Here is a 19,085-nt window from a genome sequence, read left to right as displayed (position 1 = left end):
TAAAATAAATAACATCAAGATTATACAAAATGTTTGGCTGTGTTTTAAAGCCTACTGTGCTGCCTACCTAGCAAGTATTTTATAAATGGGGCATCATATAATGTACATGTCAACAGCAATTTTGGGCATAATTGCATTTAAACATTTGATTCAACAGCATTTTGGGGCATAGTGGCATACTGTATATAAATGCACCCATTTATAATTACACCCTTCAGAATTGTGCTTAAATAAGTAAAAAGCAATGGTAAATAAATGCTAATAATCTATCAGTTATCTAGCTGTCATCAAGGGCGTAGATCCCCCACCCCAAATCTTATTATTCTGTGTTTTTTGTTTTTTTTAACTTTTTCAGTGTTGTGCTTCTTCCGGCACCATACACAGTGTGAACAGTCACGTCTGTTGTACCAGTTTAAGCTGCGTGTGCTGAACAGCGTTTCTCAACCCTGTCTGTGCACGTAGGACAGAGAGCATGGCACACATTACTGCAAACCAGGTCAAAAGTGTCTAATGCGGTCGTGTCCTCAGAGTCACTGCAGCAGGTCTACAGATTCAAACCACAGTATTGCCCAATGTTAATTTCCCCTCACCTCATACGCAAACAGCCTCTCAAGAGACACATTAATGATGATTTTTACTTCATTTAAAGGACTAGAGTTTCAGTACCACAGAAAGTAAAAGGTCACTTGCAAATTCTGTCATAATGCAACAGAATTCTGTAAAGTATATAGATTGATAGGCCTACAGTATAAAGCTGAAGAATCATTGACCTGTACATTTTTTTAACAAAATTTTTTACCTGATTTTGCAAAGAAGATACTGTACAGTAGTTACTATTTTTCCAAATGCCATTGTGCATTTTGCTTTTGGAATATTGATAACTTTGGTCCATAGAAAACAGTACAAAGTTTTGGAATAACCTTTTATACACAAAGTGTTATGCAAAATATACATAATAGAATAGAAATTAATGTTAGAATTACCTTGATCATTGTTATGAAAGAACAATAGCTAACCAATGGCACACTATACTAGTACAATATCATATTGTTATAAAGCCTAATAGTTAAATATTTAATTGATCTCTTCTTTAATATTCAATGAAGCATAGTTTATCAGTTCTCCAAATCAGCCTTGTTGACACAAGAGCATGAACAAGGCAATGGAGTACTGGTCATGTGAGTGATGTGGCGTCTTTTATCATAGTCTAATTTCCTGTCTTAAACAAATAGGAATTTAGTTCACCATTATGGCTTTCTGAGGTAGTTTATATATATATATATATATATATATATATATATAATTAACCTGCTAAACATCTTAAAAAGATCAGATTTACAAACATTCTAAATCATAAACGTATCAAAGACATCTGCTGAATGTATTATTTACATCTGAGAGGCAATGTCTTATAGACGTATTGCAGATGAGCAAAAAACCTAAAATATACTGTACGTATTTTAGATGTAAACACACACATCAAAAAAGACATCTGGTTGATGTACGTGTGCTATCAGGGGTACTGTGGTAATTTATTTATTTATTTTTGTTGTTGTTGGTGGTGGTGGTCTTCTTTTTTGCAGTACCAAGGTAATAGCATGTTTTTGTTTGTTTGTTTGTTTGTTTGTTTGTTTGTTTGTTTGTTTTGCATATAAGATGGTCATATCATGGTTTTTGAAGATGTGGTAATTGTACTTGCTAGTTTTGATTATATTGGGGAATCTACGCCCCTGATACCATGATATACTTAAAAATACCTTACCTTGTAAATACCAATGTATAGACATATAAATATGGTGACCCCTACCATCTGATAACATCTCTGTCCCATAGTACTTTTTTGTATGGGTTTAATATAGTGCTTTGGTGGTGGTTTTGTTTATCCGAGTCTTGTAGAAAGCTGATTTTATATTCACTTGGGTATTTTTTTATATACTGTATATTAAGTTTCATATCATCTGCCTTCATGTAGATAATCAAGCTTTAAACATCCAAAAGTAAAGTGTTTTACCAGTCTACTATCTATATCATACTTCATCACACCATGAAACTTTGAGGCTGTGTAGATTTAGTTTTAACTTGTTACAAATGACATCTACAAAAGCTGGATCATCAAGTCCTTTTTGTTGAAAATAAAAACCTGATTGTATCTGTTTATACACGCTCCTCATGTGCAGTGATGGCAAACAAGTGTTTTATCCTGTGATTATTCAAAATTATTCAAGTTTCCTCCGCTGTATTGTCTCTGTGATCTTGGCAGACTGCAGTTCAAACATCTCGCCAGCAGCCATGCAATCATCCACCACTCACATGAAACAACTTGGACAAAAGTTGCATCTTCTCTCCAGCCTTATGAATATTAATATTTAGTGGGTGTTCACAGATGCCCACTGTCCTTAAATAGGCAGAGCGTCTGTACCTCAAAGCCCACTGAAAACTCAGAGGATAACAAATTACAAGGAGTTATCATCCGAGAGGGTTCTTCTACAGTACGTTGCACAAGTGAGTACAATTTTTCATTGAGATTAATTCATATTCATCTCTCTGTCTGTTTTTACTTTGATGCTACTTTAATGTTGTACAAGCTTATAAATGTATATTAGGCTTTAAAAATATGCTTTGTGTTTCTGAAGTGGCCAATAAATACTCAAGAACAGATTGACGATATTGCATGCTCCATTACGCTGTGATACTTCATACTAGCAGTATTTATTATAGTAACTCTGTAGTAACTAATTATGTTGGCTTGACAAACCCAACATACTGCTATTCTACAAAATCCCAAAACCAAGACCAAATGTATCCATTGTAACTACTCCTACAGCATTCAAGCTAAATTCTCTAATCTTGACACAGCCCTTCAGACTGTAACTTGGGCTGCTATGACTTTTCAAACTGATCGTAATTACTGTTTTGGCAAAGTGGATGACAAAACCCTGAAAACTCCCATAGACTAACATTGACGGAATGTTCAAACAGCTTTTATTAATCTGAGTTAATAAAGAGAACTAGAACAGCTGTGTAGGAAATTGGTTGCCAGGAGCAACGGTTAAATTTGACCATCCAATGGCACGACTGACCAATCAGAATCAAGTATCCCATGTGTTATATATATGACAAAATTGTGCAAGAAGTGTTGCAATTTGTAATCTCGTCAATGCCGTTGATTTGGTTTTAACATTGGGGTGGGGGGGTGGGGTCCAAATGTGGGTTTGGGGATAGGGCTAGTAACAATAACAGTAACAGTAGTAATTACAGTTCAAATTAATGCACAGATAAATGTAAAATTATATTAATTGCATACTCTTAAATATTTATACACTGTGTCAAAGATTCAGAAAAAGCTTTGGGGTTTCAGAAATTTCAATTCTTACCTGCTCATCACATATGACTCATGTGGTATATTTCATGTTTTTATAAATTCATATGAAGGTTTTGTGTGGGTAACAGGCCTACAGACTTAAATAATACATGTTGTCAGCCACTGAATGTGCCTCATGAGATACAAAGTTTTATTCCTGCAGGGGGCGCTTGATGCTCTGAAAACCGAATCCTCCATGCATCCTTATTTAAATCTGAGAACGTGTTATATACCTTTGGAGACATTTTATACAGGATAGGCATTTTTAATAAAAACTGATAATTGCAAGGTTTCATATCTGTGAATGGAAATCCACCTCAGCATTATCTATTATAACATCTTTAAAATTCCTCATCCAATAATAATAAACAACAGTAATTGGCCCATCCCGGCCAAGCACTGAGAAAAGTAACAGGTACCACGTGAAACCGCCGTCTACACTAGAGGGGGAATGCGCAACACTAGTTGGGCGATACCAACTCGTACATTGGAGGGGGGACTTCAGTTTTTTTGTCTGATTATGACAGACTCACAGTCACGCAATTGCAAGGTATCTCATACTAAACTATTTTCAGTGTTGAAAAAAAATATATCAACAAGGATAGATGCATGATTGTGGGGGGACAAATCACCCACTTCACAGCATTGGGGGTGACTCAATTCTTCACCGATGAATCTTGTAATTACAATAATTCCGACATGATATGAACGCACAATAGTGCTCATTATCTCACTCTCCTTTACAGACGTAACACATATCAGCAAACCAGAATGGATACTTTGCAAGAAATCATCCCATTCGCAAAGGAAATGCTGAGTGCCGGTCCCTCCAAGGGCTGCCTGAAGGTTTACCTAGTGGGTGGCACTTTCGCCATCCTGGGAATGGTAAGCGGAGTGGTACAGGTTGCCTCCTCCCTCTTCCCCAACCAAGAGGAGCCTGACTTTGACATCCTAAAGGCCCAAGAGATGATAATGGTGAAACAGCAGACCCATGAACCCCAGACCACCATCCCAGAAGATGACGAAATGGATGCTGTAATGGAGGCCAAGGCAAAGGAACTGCCTGTGACCAGACAGAGGCGTATGAGCTTCAGATTACATGCCTCGTAAGGCTCCTACCCTGCTGCTATCTAACGCAAATATCAAGAGAGTTAAGCCTTAAAGATGTTCTGCTTTTTGCATTAAGTCGTGGAACATGTCAAAAGGGAACCGTACGGACTTTGTTACTGACCTGAAAGCTGCAGAGCAGCAGAAAGAAAGAATTTACTTGATAGTTTGACTGTTACGTATGTCTGTTTAGATGGTGTAATGAATTTCTATAATATGACAACTATTTATGAATGATGTATAAAAAGTAATGTGAGGAATGTGCTATCTCTGACTGCCATGAAATAAATGCAGATTTGCTCAAAATGTGATTGTGTCAGATGTATAATGGAAGGATGTTGTTGATGTCACATCGAGCATTGTTCAAAATGTCCTATAAATGCTTTTGTTGCCATGATTATCACATAAAGATGACATAATTTCTTAGAGAATAACATTGATATGATAATCCAATATTCTTCATTCTCCCTTAACACTCTAGATTGTTCTATTTAGAATTTGATGGGTATTAGAGCATTCAAAATAAAAAGGATAGTTCACCCAAAAATGAAAATTCTGCATTTACTTATCATTAAGTTGTACTGAACCTGTATGACTTTCTATCCTCCATGGAACACAAAAGCGTCCATGGCTAAGTGTGCATTAAACTATTTTAATCAGTTTTACAATTTTTTTTATCATGGAGGGTGGTTGCATTCAAACAATTTAATGCACACCTTGCCGTGGATTACCCGCTTATACAGTGCATCCGGAAAGTATTCACAGCGCTTCACTTTTTCCACATTTTGTTATGTTACAGCCTTATTCCAAAATGGATTAAATTCATTATTTTCCTCAAAATTCTACAAACAATACCCCATAATGACAACGTGAAAGAAGTTTGTTTGAAATCTTTGCAAATGTATAAAAAAAAATAAAAATAAAAAATAAAAAAAATCACATGTACATAAGTATTCACAGCCTTTGCTCAATACTTTGTTGAAGCACCTTTGGCACCAATTACAGCCTCAAGTCTTTTTGAGTATGATGCTACAAGCTTGGCACACCTATTTTTGGGCAGTTTCTCTCATTCTTCTTTGCAGGACCTCTCAAGCTCCATCAGGTTGGATGGGCAGCGTCAGTGCACAGCCATTTTCAGATCTCTCCAGAGATGTTCAATCGGGTTCAAGTCTGGGCTCTGGCTGGGCCACTCAAGGACATTCACAGAGTTGTCCCGGAGCCACTCCTTTGTTATCTTGGCTGTGTGCTTAGGGTCGTTGTCCTGTTGGAAGATGAACCTTCGCCCCAGTCTGAGGTCCAGAGCACTCTGGAGCAGGTTTTCATTAATGATGTCTCTGCTGCATTCATCTTTCCCTCGATCCTGACTAGTCTCCCAGTTCCTGCCACTGAAAAACATCCCCACAGCATGATGCTGCCACCACCATGCTTCACTGTAGGGATGGTATTGGCCAGGTGTTGAGCGGTGCCTGGTTTCCTCCAGACATGACGCTTGCCATTCAGGCCAAAGAGTTCAATCTTTGTTTCATCAGACCAGAGAATTTTGTTTCTCATGGTCTGAGAGTCCTTCAGGTGCCTTTTGGCAAACTCCAGGCGGGCTGTCATGTGCCTTTTACTGAGGAGTGGCTTCCGTCTGGCCACTCTACCATACAGGCCAGATTGGTGGAGTGCTGCAGAGATGGTTGTTCTTCTGGAAGGTTCTCCTCTCTCCACAGAGAAACGCTGGAGCTCTGTCAGAGTGACCATCGGGTTCTTGGTCACCTCCCTGACTAAGGCCCTTCTCCCCCGATCGCTCAGTTTGGCCAGGCGGCCAGCTCTAGGAAGAGTCCTGGTGGTTCCCAACCTCTTCCATTTATGGATGATGGAGGCCACTGTGCTCATTGGGACCTTCAATGCTGCAGAAATTTTTCTGTACCCTTCCCCAGATCTGTGCCTCGATACAATCCTGTCTCAGAGATCTACAGACAATTCCTTGGACTTCATGGCTTGGTTTGTGCTCTGACATGCACTGTTAACTGTGGGACCTTATATAGAAAGGTGTGTGCCTTTCCAAATCATGTCAAATCAACTGAAATTACCACATGTGGACTCCAATCAAGTTGTAGAAACATCTCAAGGATGATCAGTGGAAACAGGATGCACCTGAGCTCAATTTTGAGTGTCATGGCAAAGGCTGTGAATACTTATGTACATGTGATTTTGTTTCATTTTTTTATTTTTAATAAATTTGCAAAGATTTCAAACAAACTTCTTTCACGTTGTCATTATGGGGTATTGTTTGTAGAATTTTGAGGAAAATAATGAATTTAATCAATTTTGGAATAAGGCTGTAACATAACAAAATGTGGAAAAAGTGAAGCGCTGTGAATACTTTCCGGATGCACTGTACCATAGTCACTCACCAGCATTAATAAGTTGAAGCTGTCATTGATTTTTGCAGTGCCAATTTCGAATGGAAGAATAACAATAAAAGTTTCATATACAGGACATCAGATCTAGAGTTCTGTCCGTTCTAAATCAGACACAGAGATAAAGTAGTGCAATAATATTACATTTATTTTAATGAATGAAATAAAATCTGCATGAATAATTAGAAAAATATGTTTTTTGGAGATTACACACTCTGTAAAAACTCTGTGAATTTAAATGCACAATCCAGAAATAATAATAGCCACATGATGTAGAAGGGTTGGCACTCCTAAGAACATGTAAACTTTGTCATTTTCCCATTATTGAGGAAAATCAGTCTGCATTCAGAGCTTCAGTCAGCGATGCCTGATCGAGTGGCGCCCTCTAGCGGGTGTGCTAAATAGCACAGCAATATTAGATTATGTTTATCATATTACAATCCATATCACCTTGCCGGACAGCGAAAGACGCCTTTGATAGTTTCCGGTAACCTTCTCTCCCCCTCCGTGTAAAACATATCTGAATGTCAAACCATACTTTCCTTACAAGCCTTGTAAGTGTGTAAGAGGAAAGTGCAGGTGTAGTCCTACTTATGTCCAGGTAAGTTTCAGTAATACGGTGCTGATGAACACTGGTGTCTTTTTCATTTTTTCCCTGTATCGCTTCACAGTTGATTAAAGACGGCATTGTATGACTTGATGTTGTGTTTTGTGCTGTGAAAGTTAATCCCAGCTCTTAGACTCATCAAACTTGCTACAAAATATTCATGTCCAGAGGTCGTTTGAACAGAGGCATAAAACTCTTGCAATGTCTCATTATGGAGGACAGCAGAGTAGTGCTTTAATATCGATTAAAAGTGACTGGAACTACCTGTGCAGTAAGCGCTTTTAAAATCTCCATGAAGTGCCTTGATAAGCAAGTTCGATTTGGTGATTTGATGTATTTTCTACTGAAACAGGTAGTGGGGGCGGGACATTTCAAACGACTCCTCCCATTTAAAAAAATTGCTAATATGCTTTAGTTTACAGCCACACACATACCTCTTTCCATCATGCTGCTCATGTCAGAGCCGCTTACTGGGGAAACTTGAGAAGCGATCTCAATACCGGCCAGCTTTTCCAAAAACTTGAGAATCGAACGATGATCGAACTGACAACATTAATCCATAACCAGCCCACAAACAAACACAGCACATCACGGTCTTCGCTTACAATGAGGCTGGAGCCGTTGTGCACGTCAAATGCAGATGAATGAGAAACAAGCGAGTAAAAGATACTATATCCATGTTTTGAATCACATTTCACTAAACATAAAGAAAAAAAAAAACACTTACTCGAGCTGTACATCCTGGCTGCACAAAAAATATAAATAAACTCCAGCATCTTTCCTCGTGTCCCGCTCCCATGGCGCGTTCCATTCAGATGGGATCATCCCTATGCCCTATTCCCTTCAAAGACAATTACCCTTCATTGTGAGAGCTTCAGATGGCTGAAAGGTGATAATGGTCACTTTTTAAGCGATTCTTATTGGAGATTCTGTTTGGGACGACCCTTCAGCATGGATTGTACTTCCTTTAAAGTGCCCTGCGAAGGCATGATCAGCGCCAGTTAAAACACAGCCAGGTGTGCTGAAAAGATGTAAGGGGAGGGTGTGTTCTCGTTCTAGAGAGCATTTGATTGGACAAGGTTTCTCAACACTATGTGACGTCATGAATGTTGCTTAAATCTTTTTATCTGGAGGAGAGAGACTGCAGATATTAAATGCTTAGATCTTCAGAAAACGAATTTGGTCAAAGTTTAGAAGTACACTAGCATATAGATAAACTTAAAGCAGCAAAACTTTCATTTTTATTTTACTGGGTCTTTAACGCTCGCATTCCAGCCAATCAGAATTGAGTATTTGAATAGACCCTGATGTAAAAAAGAAGATTTTAGGCTTGTTGTTCAAAACTTTTCCTCTAATATTCCACAGAAAACAGGTTTGGAACAATATACAGGTGAGTAAAAGACAACAGAAATGTTATTTTTGGGTGAACTATCCCTTTAACCGTTGTGCATAAATTTAAAAAAGTTACTCAGAGATCCTTAGAGGATGAAAATGTCAGTGTCAAAAAACTGCCATAATAATATTATATATTAATATTATTTTCCACTTTCAATGAGTTAATTTTTTAAACCAACATCAGTCCTGATCATAACTACCAAATATTCATTAATTTTCCGGATTTTAACCCTTTAAATGCCAGTTTGTTTATTTAATGCCACTGTTGTTGTTTTTTATAACACCCCCCCCCCCCCCCCCCCATTTTCCATATACTAAATGCTAAGGGGAATTTTTTTTTTGGGGGGGGGGAGATAATCACAGTCTTGGATATGTCAGTGATTATCAACAACATTGATTTTTATGCATTATTATAAATCCTGATCATAACTACCAAATATTCATTCATTTTCAGGATTTTAACCCTTTGAATGCTAGTTTGTTTACATAATGCCACTGTTGATTTACACACACACACACACACACACACACACGCAAGCACACACACACACACACACACACACACACACACACATTTCTCAATACACACATACAAAACACACTATGACATCCATACCAACACACCTACACAATTTTAGCTGCATCATTTATTCAATTGGTCTGCAGTGCTCTAAAATACAGCAAACTGAAAATAGGAAAAAAGCATGTATTTGCTCCATAGACTAAACATGAGAAAAATGGCGCCATCTGGTGGAAGAAGAAAAAAAAAGAGTAAATTTTGAAGCCAGGGCTCTTGAATGAAAGCATAATGTCATAGAATTCATGATTTTATGCTTTAATGGCACTGGGATCAAATATTGCAGTTATAATGGGTTTCAATGGGGACATTTTTGTCCTGAAGGTCCTGAGTGTAACTATTTTGTGTACACAGTGTATTACAGATGTATTATAGAAACTGAAGTTGAAATATCAAAATACCCCAAAAAATACACACATTTGGCAAAATGTATGCCGTTGGCATCTAAATTTGCAGTGCAAGAGGACACTAGGGATAGGATTGAGAAACACTGGTACAATATTTATTTTCAAAGCAAAACAACAACATAATATTTTATTTATTGATTGATTTATGGATTTATTTATTTACAATATTTGTATTTATTCGAACACATGCCTTTATTTTGAAAGCACAACCGGATGCGGAAGTAATTGTTCACTCTTCAGGATGTAAACAAACAGTGGACACTTCATACAAATTTGTGTTCAGATTCTCCATGCAGTGTTTCGTGTGTTTCTGTGTCAGCTGAATATGTGAGTATAGATGTATGAGATTCATGTACTGTCGTGACTCTTGAATAAATGTCGCAGAAACTCTTCCAAACATGAATGTATTTATGTGTGACGCGTCACACACACATGACGCCTCTTTTCTATACTTCATCTGTCTGTTACATCAGCTGAATCGATTCCTGTATTTTGACATTAATTACTTGTAGTGCTTCGGCTAGACATAAAACAAGCCATTTTGCATCTGAAAAGATGATTAAGTGGCTTCATGACTGTATTTGGCTGTTGTTTGTTGCAAATAAACCAAAGCTGGTTTTCTGAATATCAGCACTAAACAAGTCTGTGTTAGATGACATTGTATAATGTATGCCAATATGTGTAATCTATATATTGTTGGTGGCAAACTATTTCAACTACAGGGTCATGCCATTTCAAATCAACCAGATTTAAAAAATGTCCCTGAAAGATAAAGAGAACTGATGATGCCAGCCAAAATATTAAATGCCATGCATCAGTATTTACTGAGTAATCCAGTATTTTGTAAAATCTCCCAATTTGGAATGCCCAATTCCCACTACTTAGTTACTCTCCTCAATCCGGGTGGCGGAGGACAAGTCTAAGTCGCCTCCGCTTCTGAGACCATCAATCCGTGCATCTTATCACGTGGCTCGTTGTGCATGACACCGTGGAGACTCACAGCATGTGGAGGCACATGCTACTCTCCGCGATCCATGCACAACTTACAACGTGCCCCATTGAGACCGAGAACCACTAATCGCGACCACGAGGAGGTTACTCCATGTGACTCTACCCTCCCTAGCAACCGGGCCAATTTGGTTGCTTAGGAGACCTGGCTGGAGTCACTCAGCACACCCTATTTTTATTTTTTTTTTTTGAAAAGGGACCATGTACAATTTTTAACATAAATGTTTCCATTTCATGCATTGTACCAGATTTAGCCAAAGGCTAATTTTCATCTGCAGTCCCCTGGCAGGTCATCACTAACATAAATGATAAAATAACACAAACAGTTCCTACATACAATAAAACATACATACATAAACAAATGAAAAAATTATTAAGGAGTCAATTTAAATGCAACCATGTCAATGTTGACTCCAGGGGTGATAGTCAGCATGAAGTCTTTTTGATTATTAATCCGGTTCCTGCTTCCTCCTTTCCCGATGAACGAGAGGCTTGTCTGCCACAGACTAAAATTTAGGTCATACAATAACACAGCTTAAATAAAAAGATTATTACTCATTCTAAAAAGGAAAACAAGGAAACATAATTAAATAATCCAAGCACAAAGCATTCTGGGTGTTCCCCATAGCCTCAATTTGGTACTTAATAGCTTGAGTTATTAACACTTAAAATCTTAAGTCTGTTGATTTAAATAAAAATAATGTGTTCAATGAACATGGATATTTGAGTTATGAGCCCCAAACTTGATATTTCAAGTAATGTTTAGGCCTAATTAAGACAACTTGATTTTTACAACTTTAGGGTTTACAGTGAATAGCAAGTCACACTGCATAGTAGGATATGGGGAAACTATGGTAATTGTTTCTAAGGAATGATTGACAGTTGACTACAGGTGATGTTTGTGGATATTGCTGTATGCTTGCATCATGGACTGTGTCTCACTTTTTACTTTTGCTGTGCAATATTGAAACTTAAGATAACTGAACTTATGATTATTTGATGTTGTCTTTTTGTAGGTTACAGTTCTGTGTGTGTGATGGATAGATTTATGACCTCATCAGTGTAATACAACAGCGTCACCATGTCAAGGAAACAGTCGGGGAAGCCCATAAAAGGAAACCGGAAGTGTGAATTAGAGAGGAAGAGAGATGAGAGGGCGGCTCGCAAAGCGTTGGCCAAAGACAAGAAAAACAGACCTCCAGGTGATGAGGGGGAGGAGTTTGTCAGCTTCTCCAATCAGCTTCAAGCTCTGGGTCTCAAACTCAGAGAGGTGCCTGGAGACGGGTATGTGTAGACATAGATGTGTTCTGATGATCATTTACAGTCTGTGTTATATGAGTTGTTCATGTGTTCTCCTGCAGTAACTGTTTGTTCCGAGCTCTTGGCGATCAGCTGGAAGGTCATTCGCGAGGTCACCTGCGTCTCCGACAGGAGACAGTACTGTACATGACGACACATAGGCAGGACTTTGAGCCATTCGTTGAAGATGATGTGCCATTCACTCAACATTGTAAGAGTCTCTAGTGTGTGTGTATGTGTTGTCATAAACACACTTGGCGTTTGTAAGCTTTTTTCAAAGTCATGCAAAAGTTTAGCTGTTTTTTGCTACAAAGCACTCTAACATAGGCATCCGTTGACCAATGAGAATTTCAGACAGGCATGTCCAGTTAACTCTTTCTAAACCTTCTAAATGGAACTTACACATTTCTATCCATCAAACAGACAAGATTTTATGTCATTACAGTAATCTGTATAGTTTTCATTTATCTTTTTCAGTGTCAAACCTCTCCCAGCTGGGCACATTTGCCGGCAATGATGCCATAGTGGCCTTTGCTCGCAGCCAACAAGTGAAAGTGGTAATACATCAGCTGAACGCTCCATTATGGGAGGTGATGGATCAATTATTTATTTTTTTATTTGATTACTGTATTTCTAAAGCTTGTTTTTATTAAAGGGATAGTTCACCCAAATGATAATTCTCTCATCATATACTTTCCCTCATGCCGTCTCAAACTCGTATGACTTTCTTTCTTCTGCGGAACACAAACAAAGATATTTTGAAGGATGCATGAGGTATTTTTGTCCATACAGTGCAAGTCAATGTGGTCCAAAACTTTCAAGCTCCAAAAAGGACCTAAAGGTGGCATAAAAGTAATCCATAAGACTCATGTGGTGTAATCCATGTCTTTTGAAGTGATAAGATCACTTTAGGCAAGGAACAGGCCACAATTTAAGTCCTTATTCACTTTAAATCTTGACTTCCGGCCTGACTGCAACAGTGCAGGCTTCAAAACAGTGATTCTTTGACGCTGCATGCAGTTGCTATGTACTCAATCCCCTTATAATTATACATCAATGAGACATTGCATCTAGTGTTTTTCTAGTGTTTATCATCAACCTTTTGGTGGCTGCGGTACATTTTATTAGTATCCCAAAATAGTGAATCCCGCGATCCTATCATTCTGTGGATGTCAAGATTTATAGTGAATAAGAACTTAAATTTTGCTCTGTTTCATACTCAAAGTGATTGTACAGCTTCAGAAGACACTGATTAACCTCTTACACTCTGCGTGGCCTGGTACCAGTCACAAAAAATATATATTATGGTATTACTCAACAACCACTTGCTTTATCTGTACAAAAGTTTACCTACAGTAAGTTAATTGTGCCTTTTAGCAGCTTGGAAAATTCCAGAAAATGATGTCAAGCCTTTAGGCAATTAGCCAATAAGCTTCTGATTGGCTAATTGGAGTCAATTGGAGGAGTACCTGTGGATGTATTTTAAGGCCTACCTAGAAACTCAGTGCCTCTTTGCTTGACATCATGAAAAAAAAACAAATAAACATCCAAGATATCAGAAAAAAAATGATTGTGGACTTCCACAAGTCTGGTTCATCCTTGGGAGCAATTTCCAAATGCCTGAAGGTACCACGTTCATCTGTACAAACAATAGTACGCAAGTATAAACACCATGGGTCCATGCAGCCATCATACCGCTCAGGAAGGAGTCGCATTCTGTCTCCTAGAGATGAACGTAGTTTGGTAAGAAAAGTGCAAATCAATCCTAGAACAACCGCAAAGGACCTTGTGAAGATGCTGGAGGAAACAGGTAGAGCATCTATAGTATCTATATCCACAGTAAAAACAAGTCCTATATCGACATAACCTGAAAGGCTGCTCAGCAAGGAAGAAGCCACTGCTCCAAAACTGCCATAAAAAAGCCAGACTACAGTTTGCAAGTGCACATGGGAACAAAGATCTTACTTTTTGGAGAAATGTCCTCTGGTCTGATGAAACAAAAATTGAACTGTTTGGCCATAATGACCATCATTATGTTTGGAGGAAAAAGGGTGAGGCTTGCAAGCCGAAGAACACCATCCCAACCGTGAAGCATGGGGGTGGCAGCATCATGTTGTGGGGGTGCTTTGCTGCAGGAGGGACTGGTGCACTTCATAAAATAGATGGCATCATGAGGAAGGAAAATTATGTGGATATATTGAAGCAACATCTCAAGACATCAGCCAGGAAGTTAAAGCTTGGTCGCAAATGGGTCTGACCACAAGCATACCTCCAAAATTGTGGAAAAATGGCTTAAGGATATCAAAGTCAAGGTATTGGAGTGGCCATCACAAAGCCCTGAACTCAATCAGATAGAACATTTGTGGGCAGAGCTGAAAACGCATGTGCGAGCAAGGAGGCCTACAAACCTGACTCAGTTACACCAGTTCTGTCTGGAGGAATGGGCCAAAATTCCAGCAACTTATTGTGAGATGCTTGTGGAAGGCTACCCAAAATGTTTGACCAAAGTTAAACAATTTAAAGGCAATGCTACCAAATACTAACAAAGTGTATGTAAACTTCTGACGCACTGGGAATGTGCTGAAATAAATAATTCTCTCTATTATTATTTTGACATTTCACATTCTTAGTGAAATGTATTTGGCTAAGATGTATGTACACTTCTGACTTCAACTGTAGCTGATCTGACCAATTCTCAAATACTGCTTTTAAATTTGCTGACAAAATAGAACTGTTACATTTGCATAATTAGCAAATTTGCGATAACAACAATCATATTTAGAACCAGTAAAAAGATCAATAGATCACACAGCCATGTGTCATATCTTTGGAAAGGTATTGATTAGTAGTATATAATGAGCAAATTTGTTTCACCCAGAAATCAAACTACAGTGAGTATTAGCATGTGAAATGCACATGTATGTTAAGCAAAGAAAACAGAATTATCATCACATTTTGGTTTATAACTTCATTAAAAATTAACATGATATACAAATTCGCATATCACAACTTAAAGCAGACAGCTCCAAATAAAACAACCCCACACTCGACGTAACAGGATAAATAGATCTTGAAATATTCCTCAAAGAGTGTCATAACAAGCTATGGTGGCTATCGCTAATGGTGTCTCTATGGCTACGGTTTGGCTATGGCTATGGGTCCATTCACTGAAACACGATCGTAGATGTGTCAGATCATCCTCATTGGCTCTCTAAAGAGTGTTAGATTCCATATTTGGAAAATCCATTTGTCCCACGTGGGGTAAACAGACCCAGATCGCACATACATAAATGAAATAGGAAGCCAAAGTGATCTGAAATGTATGAATATGGACTTAAGTTGACATAATTGTAAGTATTTTTAGATTTGATTTTTATTTTTTTAGATTTTTGCATTCATAGTTTTCAGTTGTTCTGTTTTAGTGTTCAATAAAACCTGCTTGAACATGTTTTTGGACACTTTGATAAATAAAAGTCCACCTTGGGAACCATGGTTCCCAATGCTATATCTTTGGATTGCATTGCACTATCAACAATTGTATTTACCTGGTATAGTTGACATGTTAGAGAACAACACCCAAGTTAATTTAATGACATACTGTTTAAAATGTAGAATGTCAAACATGAATAATAACTGAAAAGTGTATTTTTAGCACTCATGTTTTGTGTGTTTTGTCAGCAGTGTTGTATCATGAGAGTCTCTGAGCGTGATCAAAATGTATTTTCTTTGAATTTTGAAAGATTTTCTAAAAATGCATTTGACCCTCTTTGCTCTTTGAGTTATAAGCTCTCACTTTTGGGTGTGCCATTTAAGGGTTATGCTGCCTTTACGTATGCTCTTTTTGGAGCTTGAAAGTTTTGGACCCCATTGACTTGTATGGACAAAAATCACTTAATTTGTCCTTCAAAATATCTTTGTGTTCCGCAGAAGAAAGTCATATGAGTTTGAGACGACATGTGGGGGAGTAAATGATGAGAGAGTTATCATTTATGGTGATCTACTCCTTTAATTGTTTTTCATCTTTTTTATTTTCAGATAAATGGTACAGAGAAGCCGTCATGCCGTGAGCTTCACATCGCCTATCGCTATGGAGACCACTATGACAGCGTCCGAAAAATCGGAGATAACTCTGAGAGCCCGGCTCATCTACGTACAGAGGTTTTTGTATATTACATATTTAAGCATATTAGAAATTAATAATAAATAAGCATTTTGGTTTCTGTGTGGATGGAGAAATTACCTAAACGTTTTTGTCGCATTTACATATTAAATGCACAGATAGACATGTTTCATTGATAACTGAATTGTATAAATATGTCTGCTTGTCGCTTTTGTCTGCAGATGCTCATACATTAAATAGTGTTCATTTAAAGAGGTTTTACACTTCTGTAGCATTTTTTGTTTTGCCTTAAGTTTGCTTATATTGCAAGTCAAGGTTTCTTGCACAATAAAAGAAAACCAATTTTTCCACCCTCTTTGAAATTTACAGTTAAACTTTTTTGCTACTGTACCTTTAACACGTCTACACACAAATGGCTTTTGCATTGATTGGCAACCTTTTTGCGTGTGAATTTCCCATCTTTTCTTGTGGTAGAATCTGAATAATTCCAGACGCTTTGGAGATGGTCAGAAGGAAAAGCCAAGAGGCGCCTCACCGTCTCGATCTGCCTCTGAGGATGAAGAGCTGATTTTGAGTTTGCTCTGTGCTGACAGTCAGTCCATCTTTAAATCACTTCCTTTTTCTTTATCTCTTTTTTAAAGGGATAGTTCACCCATAATTGAAAATTCTCTCATCATTTACTCACCCTCATGCCATCCCAGATATGTTTGACTTTCTTACTTCTGATGAACACAGACTAAGATTTTTAGAAGAATATCTCAGCTCTGTAGGTCCATACAGTGAATGTGAATGGTTGTCAGAACTTTGAAGCTCCAAAAAGGACATAAAGGCAGCATAACATGAATCCATACGACTCCAGTGGTTAAATCAATATCTTCAGAAGTGACATGATAGGTGTTGGTGAGAAACAGATTAATATGTAAGTCCTTTTTACTATAAATTCTCCTCCCTGCCCAGTAGGTGGCAATATGCACGAAGAATGCAAATTGCCAAAAAAATTTGCGAATTGTGAAAGTGAAAGTGGAGATTTATAGTAAAAAAGGAGTTCAGTATTTATCTGTTTCTCACCCACACCTATCATATCGCTTCTGAAGATATGGATTAAACCACTAGTCATATGGATTACATTTATGCTGCTTTTATGTCCTTTTTGGAGCTTCAAAGTTCTGGTCACCGTTCACCTGCTTTGAGTGGAACTACAGAGCTGAGATATTCTTTTAAAAATCTTTGTTAGTGTTCAGCAGAAGAAAGAAAGTCATACACATCTGCAATGACATGAGTGCGAGTAAATAATGAGAGAATTTTTATTGTTGGGTGAACTATCCCTTTAACTCTCACCTCTTTGTTTTGTTTTCGCAGGTCAATCAGAGAATCTGTGTCAATCAAGTGCCACATTGCAGAAGTGCCAAAGTGACTGGTTGGAGTCTGAACTGAATAACCAATCAACACAGAGAGACTCTGATTCAGGGACACACCCTCTTTGTCAGGGCGTGCAAGCTGAATGTAGTGACAATGTATCGCCAGCAGATGGCAGCAGCTCACACAAACCCAAGGTAACTGAGACTACATTGTTTTGAATGACACAAATGTATCTGTGCAAATATCAAATGGAAATAATGGCGATTATAATGGTTTCAGTAATAATGGTGGACAACTATTCTTTTAAGAAATGTAAGGTTAAAGTTTGAAAATCTCCCAAAGTTGTTGAAAATGACAATAATAATGGTTTCCTTTGCTTTTCAGCTCTCTAACAAACAAAGAAAAGAGCAACAACGTTTGGAAAAGAAGAAACGTCAGGAGGAGAGACACAGACAGAAGGTTTTGCAGGAAAGAGGGTCACATGACCAGAATCAGAATGTACCAGAACCCGTGACTCTTGTGCTGGCGCTCAACACCCTGAGCATCTAGATCAAACGTGGGAATAGCTGATTCCCTGTACTGTTACAGTATAACAAATGAGCAACTTTCTTATAGTTTAAATGTACACCGAACTGTTTCTTTAGCATGAAGGTGACATGTCAAGATTTATCAAGCTGTACGCTCTACTTGAGATTGCTGGCGGTTGCATTTTTGTAAGGAACATAGTCAAACATGAACCCAAACTATTTTCTGATAAAATAGCTCAGCCAAAGAACATTTGGAAAAAGAGCCAAAAATATTGAGAGTAACAAGAGATTAATGATGGACCAATGGTTAAAACTGTCCGGGGTTTTGAGTAAGTCATATAGAAAACTTTGGTTCTGTCCCTATTTTTGTGAAAACAAGCTTTTGGTTTGAGTTAATCTTTCTTTCTTTCTTTTTTGATTTTTTTTTTTTTAAGAAAGTTAAGCATCCTCCATATACTGCAGTGAAGTTCTACAAATAAATGGAAGAAACTTTTCAAATGGGATTTAAATTGTTGTCTGCTATTAATTAGTTTGTTGACTAAAAGGTCACATGTCCAGGTCATATTTCACACCATTAGAAATCATATTTTAGCCCATTGTTTATTTTAATTAATTAAGCACAATTCCCCACCTCCAATTTTAATTACTTTAATGCAAAAACATTCTTGAATTCTCATTTATGTAAAAAAATAAATAAATAAAAAAATAAATATATATATATATATATATATATATATATATATATATATATATATATATATATATATATATATTATTTAAATTATTTTACATATTTTAAACTAAATATACATATACAATTTTAAGATTTATATTTTAAATATAATATTTTATATTTATCATGGTAGTATTTACTTTTATTTACTATATCCTATTTAAATAAAAGATAATTATT

General features: G+C 37.4%; 2 protein-coding genes across 2 annotated transcripts; both read left to right on the top strand.

Annotated features, from left to right (window-relative positions):
* Window positions 1–2,419: 2,419 nt before the first annotated feature.
* On the top strand, window positions 2,420–4,984 carry LOC127420014 (G0/G1 switch protein 2-like). Its single transcript, XM_051661917.1, has 2 exons — window positions 2,420–2,502; window positions 4,108–4,984. Exon 2 carries the CDS (start codon window positions 4,133–4,135, stop codon window positions 4,469–4,471), a length of 339 nt encoding a protein of 112 aa, XP_051517877.1. The 5' UTR covers window positions 2,420–2,502; window positions 4,108–4,132; the 3' UTR covers window positions 4,472–4,984.
* A 5,081-nt stretch (window positions 4,985–10,065) lies between these two features.
* On the top strand, window positions 10,066–18,670 carry LOC127419997 (OTU domain-containing protein 3-like). Its single transcript, XM_051661892.1, has 8 exons — window positions 10,066–10,186; window positions 11,884–12,151; window positions 12,229–12,377; window positions 12,644–12,756; window positions 16,202–16,324; window positions 16,761–16,878; window positions 17,646–17,839; window positions 18,030–18,670. The coding sequence occupies exons 2-8, from the start codon at window positions 11,949–11,951 to the stop codon at window positions 18,192–18,194; spliced, it is 1,065 nt and encodes a 354-aa protein (XP_051517852.1). The 5' UTR covers window positions 10,066–10,186; window positions 11,884–11,948; the 3' UTR covers window positions 18,195–18,670.
* The last annotated feature ends 415 nt before the right edge of the window (window positions 18,671–19,085 follow it).

Source organism: Myxocyprinus asiaticus, chromosome 29, assembly GCF_019703515.2.
Source record: "Myxocyprinus asiaticus isolate MX2 ecotype Aquarium Trade chromosome 29, UBuf_Myxa_2, whole genome shotgun sequence".
Taxonomy (NCBI): domain Eukaryota; kingdom Metazoa; phylum Chordata; class Actinopteri; order Cypriniformes; family Catostomidae; genus Myxocyprinus; species Myxocyprinus asiaticus.
The sequence above is the reverse complement of the archived record's forward strand: the minus strand, read 5'-3'. Positions and strand labels throughout refer to the sequence as shown.